We start from the raw sequence: 16,726 nt of genomic DNA on the forward strand, positions 1-16,726 counted from the left end.
ACCTGCTGTTTGACTCGGCTATATTACAAGTGTTTCTTTGTTCATCTGTAAGGTTAAATGACGTATTAGACTAAACAATCTCTTCTGGCATTCTAAAGTGGGGAGCTTTTTTAGCGCTTTTCTTCTTGAGCGGAATAAAGTGAGCATTCACCCAATTACGGAGAATGAACAGGCGCAGGCAATGGAGTTTCTAAGGTGACCACATTAATAGATGCTGAATAAACTGGAATTCCGCATTTCAACGAATTTTTATGCATATAAAAAAATCATTTGAGGTAAGATAAATAATATACATAATAGCTCACAGAATAATTTCCCACAATTACTATATATCCAGATAATTACTTTAGCTCCAACTCCTACAACCCAATACGGTTTTAATTAAATGAAAACAATGTTATAATGATTCACGGATATTTTTGTCAATTTAACAAAAATAATCTTCATACTCCCGTTTTATTTTAATGATTGTTTACGACAGAGTTGCTATTACGACTTGAAACAAGGACCAAAAGACAATATCCGTGTGAGTAGGTGACGTCAAAAACGTAATCAGTTCATTTTCTCTTTCGCTAGATTATTTCCTTTTCTGCTGCTCATATAACCGGCTTTTGAATTCGTATACCAAAAAAGTCATATCCCCTAATTGTGTACTGAATAAGGACACGCTGATAGGTATAATTAGTAAAACCACCAATGTGCTCTTAGGACATCAAAACATGTATTACCCTAAAAATCATGAATTCAAATTTTTTTCCGAAAAAAATTCTTTCTCATGAAGTATTTTTTGAAGAAATGAACAATACAATATTAGAATATCCTTCAAAAATAGGTTGCTACACCAACCATTAGTACATACTCTCATTGGCTAAAAATATCCCTTATTTCCCTAGCCTTCTTAGAGCCTGTTCAAAATTTAATGGCTCTCGATGAAATGGATTAGAAATAATAATTGTAAAAAAATTTAAAATGTTGAATGAGTCCCTACCATGGTAGAATGAAAAAATTATTTTTAATCTTGCCTGCTCATCGGGTACGGATTTCGGTCCCTGCACCATACCCATTACGGACAGGCGCCAAGTGGATTTATATCATCGTTTCCGATCGAAGAGATCGGTCGATGGAAAGGGAGAGTGAGCGGGCGAAGCGAGCGCTCTTGCCCCGGGCGGAAGGCGTTGGGCTACTCACTCCTGCTTTTCCGCTGCGTCGACTGCTTCCGACCTCGGAAATGACGGCAAGAGCGCGCGAAATGACCTCACAGGCGGATTTCCTCGCAGAAAAATCGTCCTCTCACTCAAAAGATTTTTTTATCATACCCTGAACCAGTCGAGATTAGAATTAAATTGTGAATGATGGATTTCATTAAAGGGTTAAATATTTACAACAGGAAACTGTAACCTCAGATTCCAAAGGAATTCTAAAATCCGACTTTGGTCTCGGAAAAATTCCAATTAAAGGTAATCAGTACGTATTTTCAAAAATATATTTCTGGAAGATGGTTTCTGGATATTTATCACAGGTTATTTAAAAATGAAATTATGATTTATTTTACAAGACATATTTCTCACTCCATTGGAAATTGCAGTCGGCAGAAGAAATACATACGTATGAAAATAACCAAACAACTTTATTTTAAGTATTTAGATAAATATTTTACAGTCGTCACTTTAAGCTTTTAACACCAGGGAGATTATGAAAATATTGATGCCAAATTTGGAATTTTTCGTAGAATGCTTTCATTGAATAAAATGAATCAATATTTTATTTTAATCTGGAAAGTTAATGAACCCTTCTTCGGTGACAAAGTTACGCATTGTAAAATCGTTCCACAAACTATTAAGTGAAAAATCCTTTTAACCAATAAACATTTAAACAAAGTTTATTGTTTCCACCCTAATCTTAGCTATATCAAAGATGAATCTTGGAATATCTTTATCAGTGTGAATTTAGCAAGGGAAATCTTGGAATAGAGTGGGTTAAGAAAGGGGCCTGGTGGATTTAAGGATAGTTGAAAGATTTGCTAAACATTTAAGCGTTAAAGAGGGGCATTTGGAAAATAGGTTGGCGATGCCTATGTTGCTAAAGAGGACGGGATAAAGATCTCTAAGAATACTTTTTATGTACTGCTCGCCAAGGAAGTAGTATCTGTGAATAGACAGTTTAATTTTTCTTTTCGTTGGTATATTTTAGGGGTTATTGTATGTTTTAAGATTTGTTTGTAGAAGAGAGTTCAAATGAACACATTGGATGAGACCGACATTATATTTTGAGAGGAATTAATTCCGGCAATCAGTATTGTTGCAGATGCAATAACCTCGGATATAAAGAGAGTACAAAATTGACTATTCAATTTGGAGAGGATGATAGCTATTGAAATGAGGATATGGGTGCTTTTTCTTTGGTTTTTGTATGGACTGATGTATAGAATTCATTAATGAGGAAGGATATTTGGATATCTAAAAATGTAATTTGAGTGGAGTGAAGGTGAAGAAAACAGAGGATTACACGTTTTATTGAGGGAATAGACAAAAACTGTAAGGAAATTCATGCCATGTTACCGAAAGAAAAAGTATCCTCAATTTTTCCAAAGCAATTTAAGGGCTTTAGAATGAAGTGGGAGAGAAACTTATTCTCATGAAGATGGCAAAGAACAATTAAAAACACAAAATATTCACTCACGATTTTGTTGTTTTTAAAAAATATTTTGGTGGACAACCACCTTCGATAAACGGAATTGAGAAAACGGAAAACACGGGTATTGGGCATAAGGAGAATGAATATGTAGAAGAAGGAAAGTAGAGAGGGAGGGTTTTGGGGGTGATCGACAGGAGTGGTGGTTGACGGGAAGTAATTAGGGTACACCTTTTTTAGGGCAAGGTTAATACCATGGTCAGCGCATGCTCCCTAGAGCCACGATGCATTTTTAGCGCAAAAGGAGAGCTTGCAGTTTAATTGTAAATTACAACTCGAGGTAGGTATGAGGGAGTAACTTGCGGCGAGAGAAAATAGATCAGTAGTGAAAGGAATCAAGGAGTAGTGAAATGGCTCATGTTTTACATTTGGGTCGACAACAAGGCATCCTTGCGGATTTGTAGATGACGGAGAAATAGGATATGGGCTTAAAGGATATTAATATTACAATACAACAATTATACTATGAAGTTGTTGCTTTGTAATGCCCATACATAGAGGATGACTATGTCAAATGTTACTGTCACGGCATCTCCCGCAGTTTCTTAGACTTCAATATTTCGGATAGATTAGCGAATCGTTTACAAGTGACGAAGAGACATTTGGCGTTGGTCAAAATGGGAAAAGGTTCCTTGAGGATATATTTGAAGCACTAAATTCCTGAGAAGTAAGGTGTGCAAATGGAGCGGGAGTGCGATTTAATGTCTTTGAAAGGTTTGGGCGCGTGAAAGTTCTGCAGAATTTTTATTCAAAGGGAACTCTGGCTATTTGCGGTTAAGGAGAGCGTTGTATAAATTGGCAAGTAATTTATCAAGGGAGTTTGGATGTTTGTAGATTCGTTGACCGCAGGTGAAGATTGGTACGGTAGAGGGCGTTTGCTGTGGAACGGGTGCCGACTGGTCTAGTGGGTGGTAAATTGTTTGTTAGGTGTTTCATATGGAAAGAGGTGTTGATTTTGTATATTAGCGAGAGATATATTTACGCCGATGAAAGAGATTTCTAAGAAAGAGTTCATGGAGGTTAAAGAGAGAGAAGAGAAAGCGTTGAGGGTGAAAATAAATCTTTTAAAGGAATCAATATTATCTGACCAATTAAGGAATAGATCTTTGTATCCAACCCATAAGAGAGGTTGCGGTGGGTAATAGGAAAGGAAATTTTTCCAGGTAAGACAAAAGTGGATATTTAAATGCCTTTGTTCCGAAGGTAATATTTATTTTAGGAGGAGCAGGAATTGTGAGTTAGGATAACATATGAGACGTGGCATTCTTCTTAGTAGTAGTAGTAGTTTTGAGGGGAGGCGACCGACAGCTAAGGTCATTTGCGCCATAGGGAATGGATAGGAAAGGATGAAGGGTGGAGAGAAACCCGGCGTCGGCATTAGCCTACTTTTTACGAAAGGCACCAAGGGGTCCACAGTTTAACGTCCCATCCGACGGACGGCGTACTCACTCAAAGTGCCCTCCACAAAGCACCTCAAGTAGGGATCGAGATACCTCTGAAAAATATTCAACACCGCCGGGATTTGAACCCGCGCCCTCAGGGTGGGAAGCCAGTACGTTAGCCCCCGCACCATCTCGATCCCCGGCAATCTTCTTTAAAGGCACGTAGATCATATAATGAAAAATTAGCAGTGAATTTTAAAGAACAGAAAATGCGGACCAAGAGAGCTGTTCATAATGTATATATATATATATATATATATATATATATATATATATATATATATATATATATATATATATATATATATATATATATATATTATTATTAAGATCTATAGCGACTAAGGCAGGTTTTCAATGGACCCAACAACCAAATTAATATGCCCGTGACTCCTAACAAAAGACAATCCAGAACCTACTCTACATCAAATCCTTCTTCATCTTCGTGTACTTCCTTCCTCCCTTCATCCCGTACAACATCCCTACCCTGTTCCTGCTCTTCCCTCGTTAGCCTAACATTCTCCCCTCTATTACAATCTTCCACATCCTACTGCCAAACAATACGCCCTTCATCCATTTTTCCTGCTTCCTTAGAATGCCGCATATACACTAGCTTTCCGATCTTTTAAAATTCCCAACCTTAACCGCCATCTTTAACTCCCCTACCAGCATACCCTGTGCCTTCCCTCCTTTTTCCACCCCAGACTCCATGTTTCTCTCTGAGAATGTCTTACTCGAAGAAGGCCTCGGAGAAGGCCGAAAGCTCAAACAATCTACAGTGTGAGAGTCCTCTATGTGTTGTGTTACCTGTTTTATTTTGTGTTTTATTGTGCCGGTATAGAAATATATATATATATGCATTAGTGTATCTATGGGTATATATATGTATGTATGTATATATATTATATATATATATATATATATACCCCCATATGCAAACATGCGTATATATACTCAAATATTTTATATCTGACGTGTAAAGCTCCAAATTCGACTTATTCATGCGTAAAATGCTTTTCATACCCGTATCATTAGATTCATCTTTGATTGAGGCTTACGTGCCGGTGTTTTTAGGAGTAAAGGATTCATTGCTCATTTGCTCCTGAAAATTTCATCTTGGACAAATTATCCCCTCATGCAGAGTCCGATTTCGAGAAATTCCACTATATTTAAATACTGGAACGAGTAAAGGACCGAAGTAAATGAGTTCGGCCATGAAACTAGATTTGATAATGAGATAAGTATCGGCTAAAAATAGCTTCGACTTCGTATTGCCATGCCTTTATTTTATCTGTGGCGCCTCTCAGCCTTCGTCTCGCCTCTGCCTTTAATCAAAGTTTCCGGGTCACCTATCTAAGCTACGAGGATTGCGTGTTAAGCGCGGCTAATTGAACCATATGCTTACTTAACGAGGAACCTACGACCTGAGGAGAAGAGGAAATCCAGTCAATGGCCCAATTACGGCAATTTACTATTCATGAAAGGGGTATTGCTGAGAGAATCACTCACGGGGGGGCCGTCATTTCAACGAGGTGCAAGGTTAATTTTGGATGGTGACACCACTTTCACTCTTCTGCGAAAGACTTTAATGCGGATGGCTTGGAATATAACAGACTTTTAATATATTTTTCAAGGAACATTCATTTAGAGTTAAATAATGTATTCAGGCTTATTATTTGCTAATTTTCTGCGTTTTGATTTATCTCAGGTTTAACTATATAATTTCCATTTGAATTTAATGGCAATTAGGTCTCTTTAATATACTTTGTTCTACCATTTTCATGGTCATCGCTGGAAATATATACTTAGGTGGTAAAATATTCCGTTTTCGTGCATATTAAGATAGTTACTTTGAAAAGAAATCTCTCCGGTATCCAATTCGTGTAATGTTTTGCCACCAATACTCTTTCATTTACAATTATTTTTCATTTTTTTAACAATGAAGGCTGACGTTATTTCATAATTCCCCATTTTCGTGGAATTTTTACAATAGCAGCCATTACCCTTGTGCTGAGAGAGATAATCTTTGAAATGAAATTGGTAAAATGCTTTGAATCAAAATGGGAATCAACTGCTTAAATTAATGATTTAATCGCCATTAAGAACTACTATGACAAAGTAATTGCCTCTCTGCTGAAAGTAAAAATCTTATTTAATAGAATGGTATCTTTATCAAGGTGCGTGGGAAAAAGCCACTAGTATTAACGATTACCATTTCATAGGTTTTTTTTTCATTTGAATCCAGCATTGCAAATGCAATTAAAGAAATATCATGGAGACCATAATTTTTCAAAGGTTTTCACTAATTTTTCGTGAGATCATGGTTATTGGTTCATTTGATAAAAACTAGTTTAAATACGAATACCAATAATCTCATTCTACGAATTAAAAAGTTCAAAAATTTTAAATTATGATCTAATTATCTAAAATAACGTTTTTCACTTCTAATCAGCAATCTAATTTTTGATATCATGTGTAATCCTATAATCCACTTGCAGGCGATTTAGTGTCTTATTATCATTAAGAATTCTACCGATAAAATTAGGTTTTGGATGGGCATAATAACCGAATTAATATTTTGTGAATCCTCGAAAAAAAAACAATCAAGCAATATTCTCTGAATCAAGTCCGTCTTCATCTCTGGGTACCTTCTTCCTCCCTTCATCCCATCCAACATCCCTATCCTATTCCTTCCCTTTCCTCGTTTGCCCAACATTCTTCCCTCTATCACAGTCTTCAACATCCCACTGCCGGTCAATACCACTTTCATTCACTTTTCCTGCCGCCATAGAATTTCTCCGAACAAACCCCTGTCCTCGCCCACCATACCAAGTACTTCCTCATTTGTTTTCTTCTCTGTCCATTTCACCTTCTCCATTCTTCTCCACACCCACATTTCAAAAGCCTCCAATCTACGTCTATCCTCCTGCTTCAATGACCACGTTTCCGCGCCGTACATAGCTACGCTCCATATCAAAGTTTTTCCGAGTCTTTTCTTAACATCCTTACTCAACGTCCCCGTCATCAACTCCCTCCTCCTCGTGAAAGCCTCTTTGCCTAGCGCAATTCTTCTCCTTACGTCCCTACTACTTTGACCGTGTTGGTCCAAAACACTACCGAGATACGTAAACTGTTGTAACTGCTCTAGTTTTTGCCCTCCTAGTTTAATGTTAAGCTTAGCCTTTTTCTTTCTAGGAAATCGCATAACCTTCGTTTTATTAATATTTATTCTCATCCCATACCTGTTGAACTGAATTTCCAATGCACTCAGCGATGCTTGCAGCTCCTTGGCTGACTGACAAACTAACGCTTGGTCATCAGCAAACCTAACTGATTTTACGAATTCCCCGCCCACTTTCATTCCTACCTACAGGTCTTCCCATGCCTCTTTGATCATTTCCTCTGCATACAGGTTGAACATTAACGGTGATAATGGGCAACCCTGCCTTACACCTCTTCCTAACATTGCCCATCCGGACCCTCTGTTCCCCTCTCGAACCTGAGCAGCCTGAGATATGTGCAGGTACATGTACAGGTACAGCGGATTAGCCTACTGTCCCTCCAATCAATTCCTATATCCGGGATATATGATAATTAGTTTTTCCCAATTCACTCTATCAAACGCCTTTTCGAAATCTACGGAAAATGGAAATACATCCTGATTGTATTCTATATTCCTCTCGATTAGTGACCTCATTAATGCAATAACATAACACGTACCTCTTCCGTTCATAAAGCCAAGCTGATTATATTCTAAGTAATCATTTGCCCTCTTCTCTATGCTTCTGTTAATGATCCTGTAAGCAACTTTTGCTACGTGGGATATGAAACTTATTGTCCTGTCGTCCTCACTTGATGTAACCTTTACCTTTATTGGAATAGGAAATAACACTGTTCTCAAAAAGTCGTCCGGCCAGATTACTTCACCAAATAAGCTACGAATTAGCCTATGACCTTTCCTCCCACAACTTCCGATATATTTTAGTAGTTCCGCAGAAACGTTGCCAACCAATACAGCCTTGTTTGATTCGATCTACCTTAATTCCCTCTCTATATTGTCTTCAAGTATGCTCGGACCTAAGTAATCTTCCTCTACGTCATGCTCTCTTTCTATGTCTAGTATTGTTGGCCTAAGTTCTTCACCGTATATTTCTTCTGTATATTCATTCCATCTCTCTTGGATCTCTTCTATTCCCACATTTATCTTACCCGACTTACATCCTGATTGTTCACACAGATTTTCCCTCTTTACCTTCCGATATTGATTTAACCTTGCTGTTGAGCGATTTCACCATTCCTCCGCAAACTTTCCATATCTTTGCACTTCGACTTCCACCATGCTTCTTTTGTTTTATTTGTTACTCGTCTCAAATTATTTATTAACTCTTTGTACTTCCTTTTGCCTTGCTCTGTGTTTACACTCCCTCATTTTATTCTCTCATCCATCCTTGTAATCATCTCATCTGCGATCCATGGTTTCCTTGTCCTTTTCCCGTTAAAGGTTCCTAATGTGTCTTTTGCGGCTTACGACATCCCTTTTTTGATATATTCCCATTCTTCTTCGATATTACTCAGCTCTTTGCCGTCCTTCATGGTTTTCTCTACCACCTGCTGGCATTTCCTCCTTGTCAATCAATTAATGCTTTTATATCCCATATCCGCCGCCCCTGCCTTATCATTTTTAAACGGACGCTAAATTTCATAACAACTAAATTGTGGTCAGAGACCGCATCCGCTCCCGAGAGGCTGTGCGAATTTATCACACTGTTCCCGAAGCCGTACCTAACTAAATATAATCAAACTGATACCTTTCCGAGTCACCAGGCATTTTCTATGTCTACCTGCGCCTTTTGTGGTGTCTAAAGCAAGTGTTGGTGATGACTAACCCCTGTCTCCTGCAGAACTCAACTGCTTTCTCCCCGCGGTCATTCCTCGTGCCTAAACCTTAGTCCCCCACCTCATCACCATTTCTTTCTTCGCCTACCGTCGCGTTCCAATCCCCCATCACTATCAAATATTTTCCTGCAGCAACACACTCGATTATGTCCTCTTACTGATAGTACATCCTAGACCTCTTCCTCTGTCCGGTTGCTCGGTGGCATATATACCTGAAAAATAACCAATTCCGTCGGTTTTTCCTTTTATCCTTAATAGTAATATTCTATCTGTTGCTTGTTCTTTGTTGGCTACACTTCTTCCTACCTCTGTATTTAATATAATTGCAACCCCTCGTTTTCTCTCGTCTCAGCCACTGTTTCAACTATTCTCTATTCTCTCTATAACTATCACTACAGTAATTCCCGCTATCCTTCCATCTCACCTCGTATAAACCTAAAATATCTATATTTCCCCTTGCCATTTCTCGTTTAATATTATCTAATTGTCCTGTCCTCAAATTTGTCCTAACATTCCATGTTCCAATCAAACTAATTTAGTCTTCCTCTTCTGTGTCTTCTGTCCTGCTGCTGGCGGTTTCTTTTGCAAGGGTTTCGTGTGATGACGACCGCGGAAGCCCTGCCTCTCCCGCTGCGGGGCACGACACATGACCAATTATTGCGATTACTGTAGTCACCAGGACTCATATTCTCTATTTTGTCCATCATTACGATCTTGGGAATGAAAATTGAGGCGGTCTCCTATTGCCTTCCACAATAGTGTTTTTAACGTGACATCATTACTCAATGACCTCCCCACTTGGGTCAGATGCCTTTGCAGCCGCCTCACTGAGGAATAGACGCAGCGTGGATTAAATTTCGTCTGGCACCTAACCTTCGACCTATCTGTTATTGGTTTCGCAGCTCTAGAAGTCACCGGAACACACAAGCCCTTCCTGCACGTCAAGGTTTTAGTCCGTTGAAGGTATGGTGATATGTATAAGCATTAAATTGTTCGGTAAATGGTTTGAATTTTTTTCATTGACATGTATATTTCTCATACTCTGGTGCATGAGACGTATTCCAAATATAAGAAGATATTAGTAATGTAATATTAAAGCATATATTAATTGTTTTTATTGGAAAGAAAAAAAATATTTTAAAGTTTTTATGGCGGAATGTTTCTCTCCCTTACGTTTCACTTAATCATAAATACCCGACATTGACCCCTCTCTCTCTCACATAATAACCTTCCGAGCAATCAGAATCAGCTAAGGCTTTGCCTCAAGGCGTACTTAAGATTCGGTCATTAGATCTGTGCCTTGAGGAAGACGGCGAAGGTGGCGACTGAGCCTTCTGATCCTTTCATCCATTCCATCCAATTTATTAGCCATTCCTTTTGGAGACTGGCTTTGTCTTAGTGGCTCCGATATTGCATTATTACGACTCCATATGCTGATATATGAAGTTTCATCACTATTTTGTTGAGAATTGGTATGTTTAATGAGGATAATAGTAGCGATACGAACTTAAATCTTAATAATGACGTTAATTATTATAATGTGCACGATGTACAATACGTATTTAATTTTTTCTTTTGAAATAACAATTTCCGACCAATTTTAAATTGATCAGCGTTATAGGATAACTTAATTGTTTTTTTAAAATAACCAAAAAGACACACATGGAAAATATATATTATTCTAATTCATCCATCTACTGAGTCCTAAGATGATTTACAAGGATTTATTCTCAGCATCTGAAATACGTTTGATTAATACCTTAAATCTATAAATTAATTTAGGGGAATAAATGACAGCGGTAGGGTCACGCTTTTAAAGCAATAACGATTTTCTTAATGATTCTAAGCAATGCTTCCTTCATTGATCCCTAACAATGGGCCATATATATGTCCTAAATTGGGTAATGATACAATTGCGAAGAACTCTGTTACAAATCAATATACTGTTTCTGCATGCATACCTAGTTGTGTTAACAAGTTAGCAGGATGGAGTTAAAGTGAGATTCAGTAAGATGGAATTATATACCGAGTAATAAAACATGTTTGGAACACACTCAACGTCATAGCGAGACCATGAAATCAATGGGATCTTCAGCTTAAGCTGTAGTAATTATTTACGCTGGTAATAAAGTAGAAAATAATTTTGTGCGTTCCGAATATTTTGCACACTCCAATTTCTATATTGGTTCAATGATGCACGCTTCATTGCCAATACATTTGAAGTGTTTTTGAAATATTATTTAGAAATTTGGCGGAGGAGCTGTGGATGAATGAATGAGTCAGTTTATAAGTCCCCTTAATTTGGATAAATATTTATGAAATTGATTGATGGAAAAAATATTCACTCCCAGTAACGTGCAAAATATTTATTAGTTGATTCCATTGGGTGTTTAAGTTATTCGATTATGTACAAGAATCTTTGGAGGCAATTGGCGTATTCTCGTATAACATTTTTGTGCAATGAAATTTAGTGCGCACATGCATCGGGCTCCGCTTGAACTAGTTATGCATTCATTTTTCTGGGAATCCACCCTAATTCCACTAGGAATTGACTAACACGCAACTATTTTTTGAAAGGTATTGCAAAATGCGTAATTTCGTGAAATATCGAAGGGAATTTTTGTTCTCGTGAGAGCTGTGTGAAGGCCACTCTTGTTTGTAAATTTGACGATGGTTTAAAATGTGAAAGCGGATATCGGGTTTAAATAAATTGTATCAAAATTTTGTGTGCTTTAATCCGATCATGAATAGTCCGTGTCGCCACCTTCCATCTTTTGGGGGGATATCGGCTTGATTTTCTCATTAAATTGAGAGGACCATGCATACCTCTCACCCTGTGACTTAATTGGCGTGAGCCAATTAAGACAAAATGAGATATGGTGGATCAATTTAGGCTATTGGGAGAGTGGAGTATTAGTTTTTTGATGAGTTCTCGTGAGGACAAAATAAAAATCATTTCCACCAGGGCAATACCTATAGTAACATATTTTTATATCTTTTTACGTATTTTAACGTGTAATCAATCTCTCTGGTCGAAGTAAAAATCATACATACTAATTGGGATGATTGACTTTATGAAGTGGCGCTGAAAGTTTGGACAGTCGGTATTTTAATATGAGAAAGAAAATTTTGATCAAAACACATGCCTGGGGTGTCGATGCTTCAAAGAGTTAATTTTTTTGGCGTAAGATTATGTGTGGCTTTAAGAGAGCCTCGAGTCGAAAATTCGTATATATCAGGCTTGAAATACGTTTTGCGAGTCAAAGAAGGAAAAGTGAAACTCAGTAAAACGAAAAATGAGATTGAAAATTGAAAATAGAATAACAATGTAACAAATAAAGAATTAATTTCATCCGTTCAAATAAAAAAAATAAATTTGTTCATAGGGCTAGAAAATGTGCACATTCGTGGAAAGTGACCGTAGCAAAAACAATGCCTTCCCTTCTTCATAAATGTTTTAAGGGCGTATTTTATGTTTGCTTAGTCATCCCGTACAAAGGCGGCGTGGTAAATCTCCATTGAGTTATTCAGAGATAATCAGCTTTAATTTTCCATCCTTTTTAGTAGAAATTTATGACGGGAACTTACATTTTTTATACCATTATGTATGTATACTACAGATGTATAGGTGTTACTTTAGCCTGATGTTTGGTGATGAATCATCATTACAAAGAAGTAATAATTGCAAGTATTTTGCACTGAAATATACTTGTAATAAGCTTATTTTTTACTGCTGTTAAGAGTCTTAATACCTCAAATCTTAAGGAGTATACTTTTTTACTCTAATCGCAAGCCAAAATTTACTTATAAGTAATTCAGTAGGACATTCCATCAATAACATCGTGGTCGATAGTTAAATTCAAGAAAATATTGGTGCTTAGTTTTATTTGGTTTTGGTCACCCTCGTAAGAGTACCTGTTGGGATTTATTGGATATCATGAGGAAATGAAACAAGACTAACGTAAGAGATTCCGCTGGAATCATAAAGGTATACGACCATGAGTTCACTTCAAGGTAATATCATCAGGTGACATTAGTTAAAAATCAAGTTATATGTATATGAAAAAGTACCATTGGCCGGAGATGGAGCAATCCCTCTCTACCCCGAAACAACTGTTTTTTTCTCTGCAAATGAAACTATTTAAAAGTTACTTTAATAAAAGTCGGATGCCTCTATATTTCATTTCCTAACCTGCCGCCCCTACCTAATCATTTTGAAACGGACACTGCATCTTATAACAACTATATTGTGGACAGAGTCAACCTCCACTCCCAGGAATTTGTTCGAATGGGTTAGGTTTCAGAGGAAATCTATCCAGGGAGTCGGGATAATTGCAGATTCTGTCTTCATATGGTAAGAGAATAAGGAATGGAGGGTTTCGTGTAATGGGGTTGGCAACTGTTGCAGTGTAAATTTTGTTGTGTGTTGGTCGGTTTTATTTGTATAGATTTGTGAAATGTTTCGTTAATTAATGATAAGTTAACATCTAGTAAGGTGATTTGGGCATATATATATATATGTCTTCTCTGACGTTTAACGAGCGTCTTCAGGTCACTTCAGGTTGAAGTGACCTGAAGACGCTCGTTGAAACACGGGCGAAACTGTTGTCAGAAAAACAACCTGCGTATCCCGAGAATGGAGAGTCTTCTAATCAAATGTCCAGTAGAATTTCCAAAGTTAGTCTAAATAAATTTATGTAGCATGATAGTGCACATTTTTCACTTCATGCTAACAAAACCGTCTTCAGTAAGACGATGCGATAATACCAAGTTGTCTAGGTTCTAAACTTAATGGTCTAAAGTGACGGCATGTTATTATTCTATCATTATCTCGCAATATACCTTGGATCTTAAGGAGTGCGAAGGCTTTTTCTCTCGGAAAGCGTTTAGGTGTTGTTATACCATCTATACATACTTCTATTATTAATTTAATTTCTGTCATCATTTGCAAAAGAGTGAGAAAAGTGATGAGATTAGTTCGGATGAAAAAAATGGATGGATTTTCACTCACCCAGCACTATCCAGATGACAATAGCGTTCCCGGGGGCGGCCACCAGAAGCATCGCTGAGAACACGAATATCCACGCGGCCTTCTCCCACGATGGAAGCGAGAAGGGACGACGAGGCCCTAGGGTGGCGGGCGATGGCTGTGGCGCTGCCGACTCGGCGGAGGCGAGGAAGGGGAAGAGCCTTGTGATGGAGGGCGAGGAGGATGTTGGCGGGAAGAGGCACTCGGCGATCGCCTCCTGCAAAAGCCTCTCCTCCACGTCTTCCCCGTGCCACGCTCCCGTCCCGCCTCCGGCTGACGTCGAGTTGCCACCTACTCCAGTGGCCGCCACCCTCATTTGCAGCAAACGCGCCGTGCAATTGTACAGCAATCCCCAGGCGGCGTCCTCGTCTTCGGCGCTCGGGAGGTCAGCCGCGGCGGCCGGAATCGGGTCCCCCTCACTCTCGGCTTCCAGCCACGAGTGCATCATTGTGGATTGGCCTTCGGTTACGAAGCCAATCCCAGTTATCACAACACCGTCTACCCGCGGATTTCCCGTATACAGAGCCCTCTAGGGTGACCTGATCGAGTGTCCCTTATATTTATTTCGAATGCTATCGTAGTTTATTGCTGTGCATTCGATTTTTCCTCGGAGCGGGTACAAATCAGGGGTCCGAAGCTTAACGAGTCGTAAAGAATCCGAGAGATGGAAAGGGACGCATCCGTGAAGTTGGTTCCGTTCGCCAAATATCGAGAACGGTCTAAATTTTATTCCCTCGTAACTGAGGGAAGAGGTGGTCAGAATGAATCGAAAAGTTAGGTAAACTGGAAAATTGAACTTCCAGCTATGTAGCTCTGCATCCGATGTATTGGAAGACTGATATTAGCCTTGTTTATCCAGACTCGTGAATACAAACTGGCATCCAAGTGGCAATGTCTTTTTGCTGAGTTGTAAAATTGAATGGTCAAATAGTAAAACCTTCAGCACGGCAAGAATTCCTTTCCCGGCGTTGAAAATAAGATCAAATCCAAAAAAAAGGATGGCAAGAGAAAAAATAACCTTAAATGATATTTAATAAAACTCTTTAACTTTTACTGCATCCAAATTCTAATAGGAAATATTTAGACTCTAAAGAGTTCCTGAGAATGATGGCTGCCACACTTTAAAATAGATAAACAAATTCGGTTATATTCCCTCCTACGCTAATGAAGTTTTTTATCCCCGCTGAAGTGACCCCACTGACATTTTAGGCATTTATTAGTTAATATCCGTCATAAGTCCATGAATACTTTTCAAAATATGAATGAATATATCTTTTTCTTTGGATAACAAGACCTACTAAATTTTCCTTCAGTATGTAGTGTTATTTATTAATGAAGTGAATTATTTTTCTTGCATTTTCACTAAGTTAAATCAGCATATGTTTGATTAGTTAATTGATGTTATAAATAAAAAAGGAATACTAACTTTAATGCAAAAGTAATGAAAGTTTATTTGCCATCCTTCATTTGCTTCCTTATATTTTTGCTTCTCCCTGAAATAATGGGTTACTTCTTCACGAACAACCTGGAAAATAAAAGAAAGAAAGTATCTTCATTAATAGGATTCAAATATATCATTTGCTCATTAAGATTTGAATGGATTCAAAAATTGTAACAATTTTACTCTGGTCAGCATTTTCTTGACTAAATGTTGAATGCTCGAATATTTACCACCAATAAAATTTGGATTCAATCTTTCTTGATATGAAAATTCATGATGACAAATAAGCCAATATAAGATAAGATTTTTTTGTTAAGAATAGCAAAATTAAGTCTGAAATCGTATTGAAGTGTCAAATAATTATATCATTCAATTGGTATTCAACTTTGGCGCATTTTCGCATATTTATTTCATCATACCAACAGAGTTAACTTTAGAAAATTATCGTAGAAATAAAGTCAATATTTGAAATGCTAGGAAAATTAGAATTCAGTACATATGCGAGTCGTGTTCTCGTTACTCAGGAGTAAGACTACATCTTTCATTGCCAAAAATGATGAGGAGTTAGTTAGAATAGTGGTCATGGATTTGTTGATTGAAAAATAATACAATGTGTCTTATTTTTGGGCGTTGGCTTGTCTCTCAACACACACACACACACTGGTCGGATTCAGGACTTTTTGTTCACAGGAAAATAATGAATGGTACCTCGTTTTTCTCTTCAGCTAATTAACTTTTGTTAATTGAAGTCAAAACAGCCAAGTTAATTACCTTTTGACTGTTTAAATTATTCCTCAAATGGTAATTTCAATGTAATAGACTTAATGCCGAAAGTACATTCAGCAATTTAAAAACTGAATCTTCAATAAATCATTTGAATTGACTAAAATGATTGAATGCAACTTAAGGACTAGAGAAAGTAAAAAACTATTATTATGAACGTAATATTATAAATGTATTGTTGATCTATTGTATATTTCTCTATGATTGAACGGTTCTCAGTAATAACTTATTGATTTCAGTATTTTGTCCAAGTTTAATACACAAATGTTAGTCAAATAAAAGTTAATTAATTTTTCATATTTTTATTCATAAAAGTTAATACTAAAACGATACCGTTATAGGAATTATACAGGCGCCATTATTGAATAAAATTAATAATAATGGTAGAAATGAAAATTTTATGAAGGCTATGAGTTAACGCTTTAATTTCTACGCGTTTATCAT

The 16,726-nt window shown here is 37.4% G+C and overlaps 1 protein-coding gene across 1 annotated transcript in view; it reads right to left on the minus strand.

The window, feature by feature from the left end:
- The window catches only part of LOC139692171 (tachykinin-like peptides receptor 86C), a 228,640-nt gene extending 214,134 nt beyond the window's left edge, over positions 1-14,506 (minus strand). The window contains exon 1 of the mRNA XM_071590235.1: positions 14,041-14,506. Within this exon, the coding sequence (XP_071446336.1) occupies positions 14,041-14,506 (466 nt within the window). The remainder of the gene's footprint in view (positions 1-14,040) is intronic.
- Between the last annotated feature and the right edge of the window lie 2,220 nt (positions 14,507-16,726).

Source organism: Hetaerina americana, unplaced genomic scaffold (assembly GCF_022747635.1).
Source record: "Hetaerina americana unplaced genomic scaffold, ioHetAmer1.1.p SCAF_4, whole genome shotgun sequence".
NCBI lineage: Eukaryota > Metazoa > Arthropoda > Insecta > Odonata > Calopterygidae > Hetaerina > Hetaerina americana.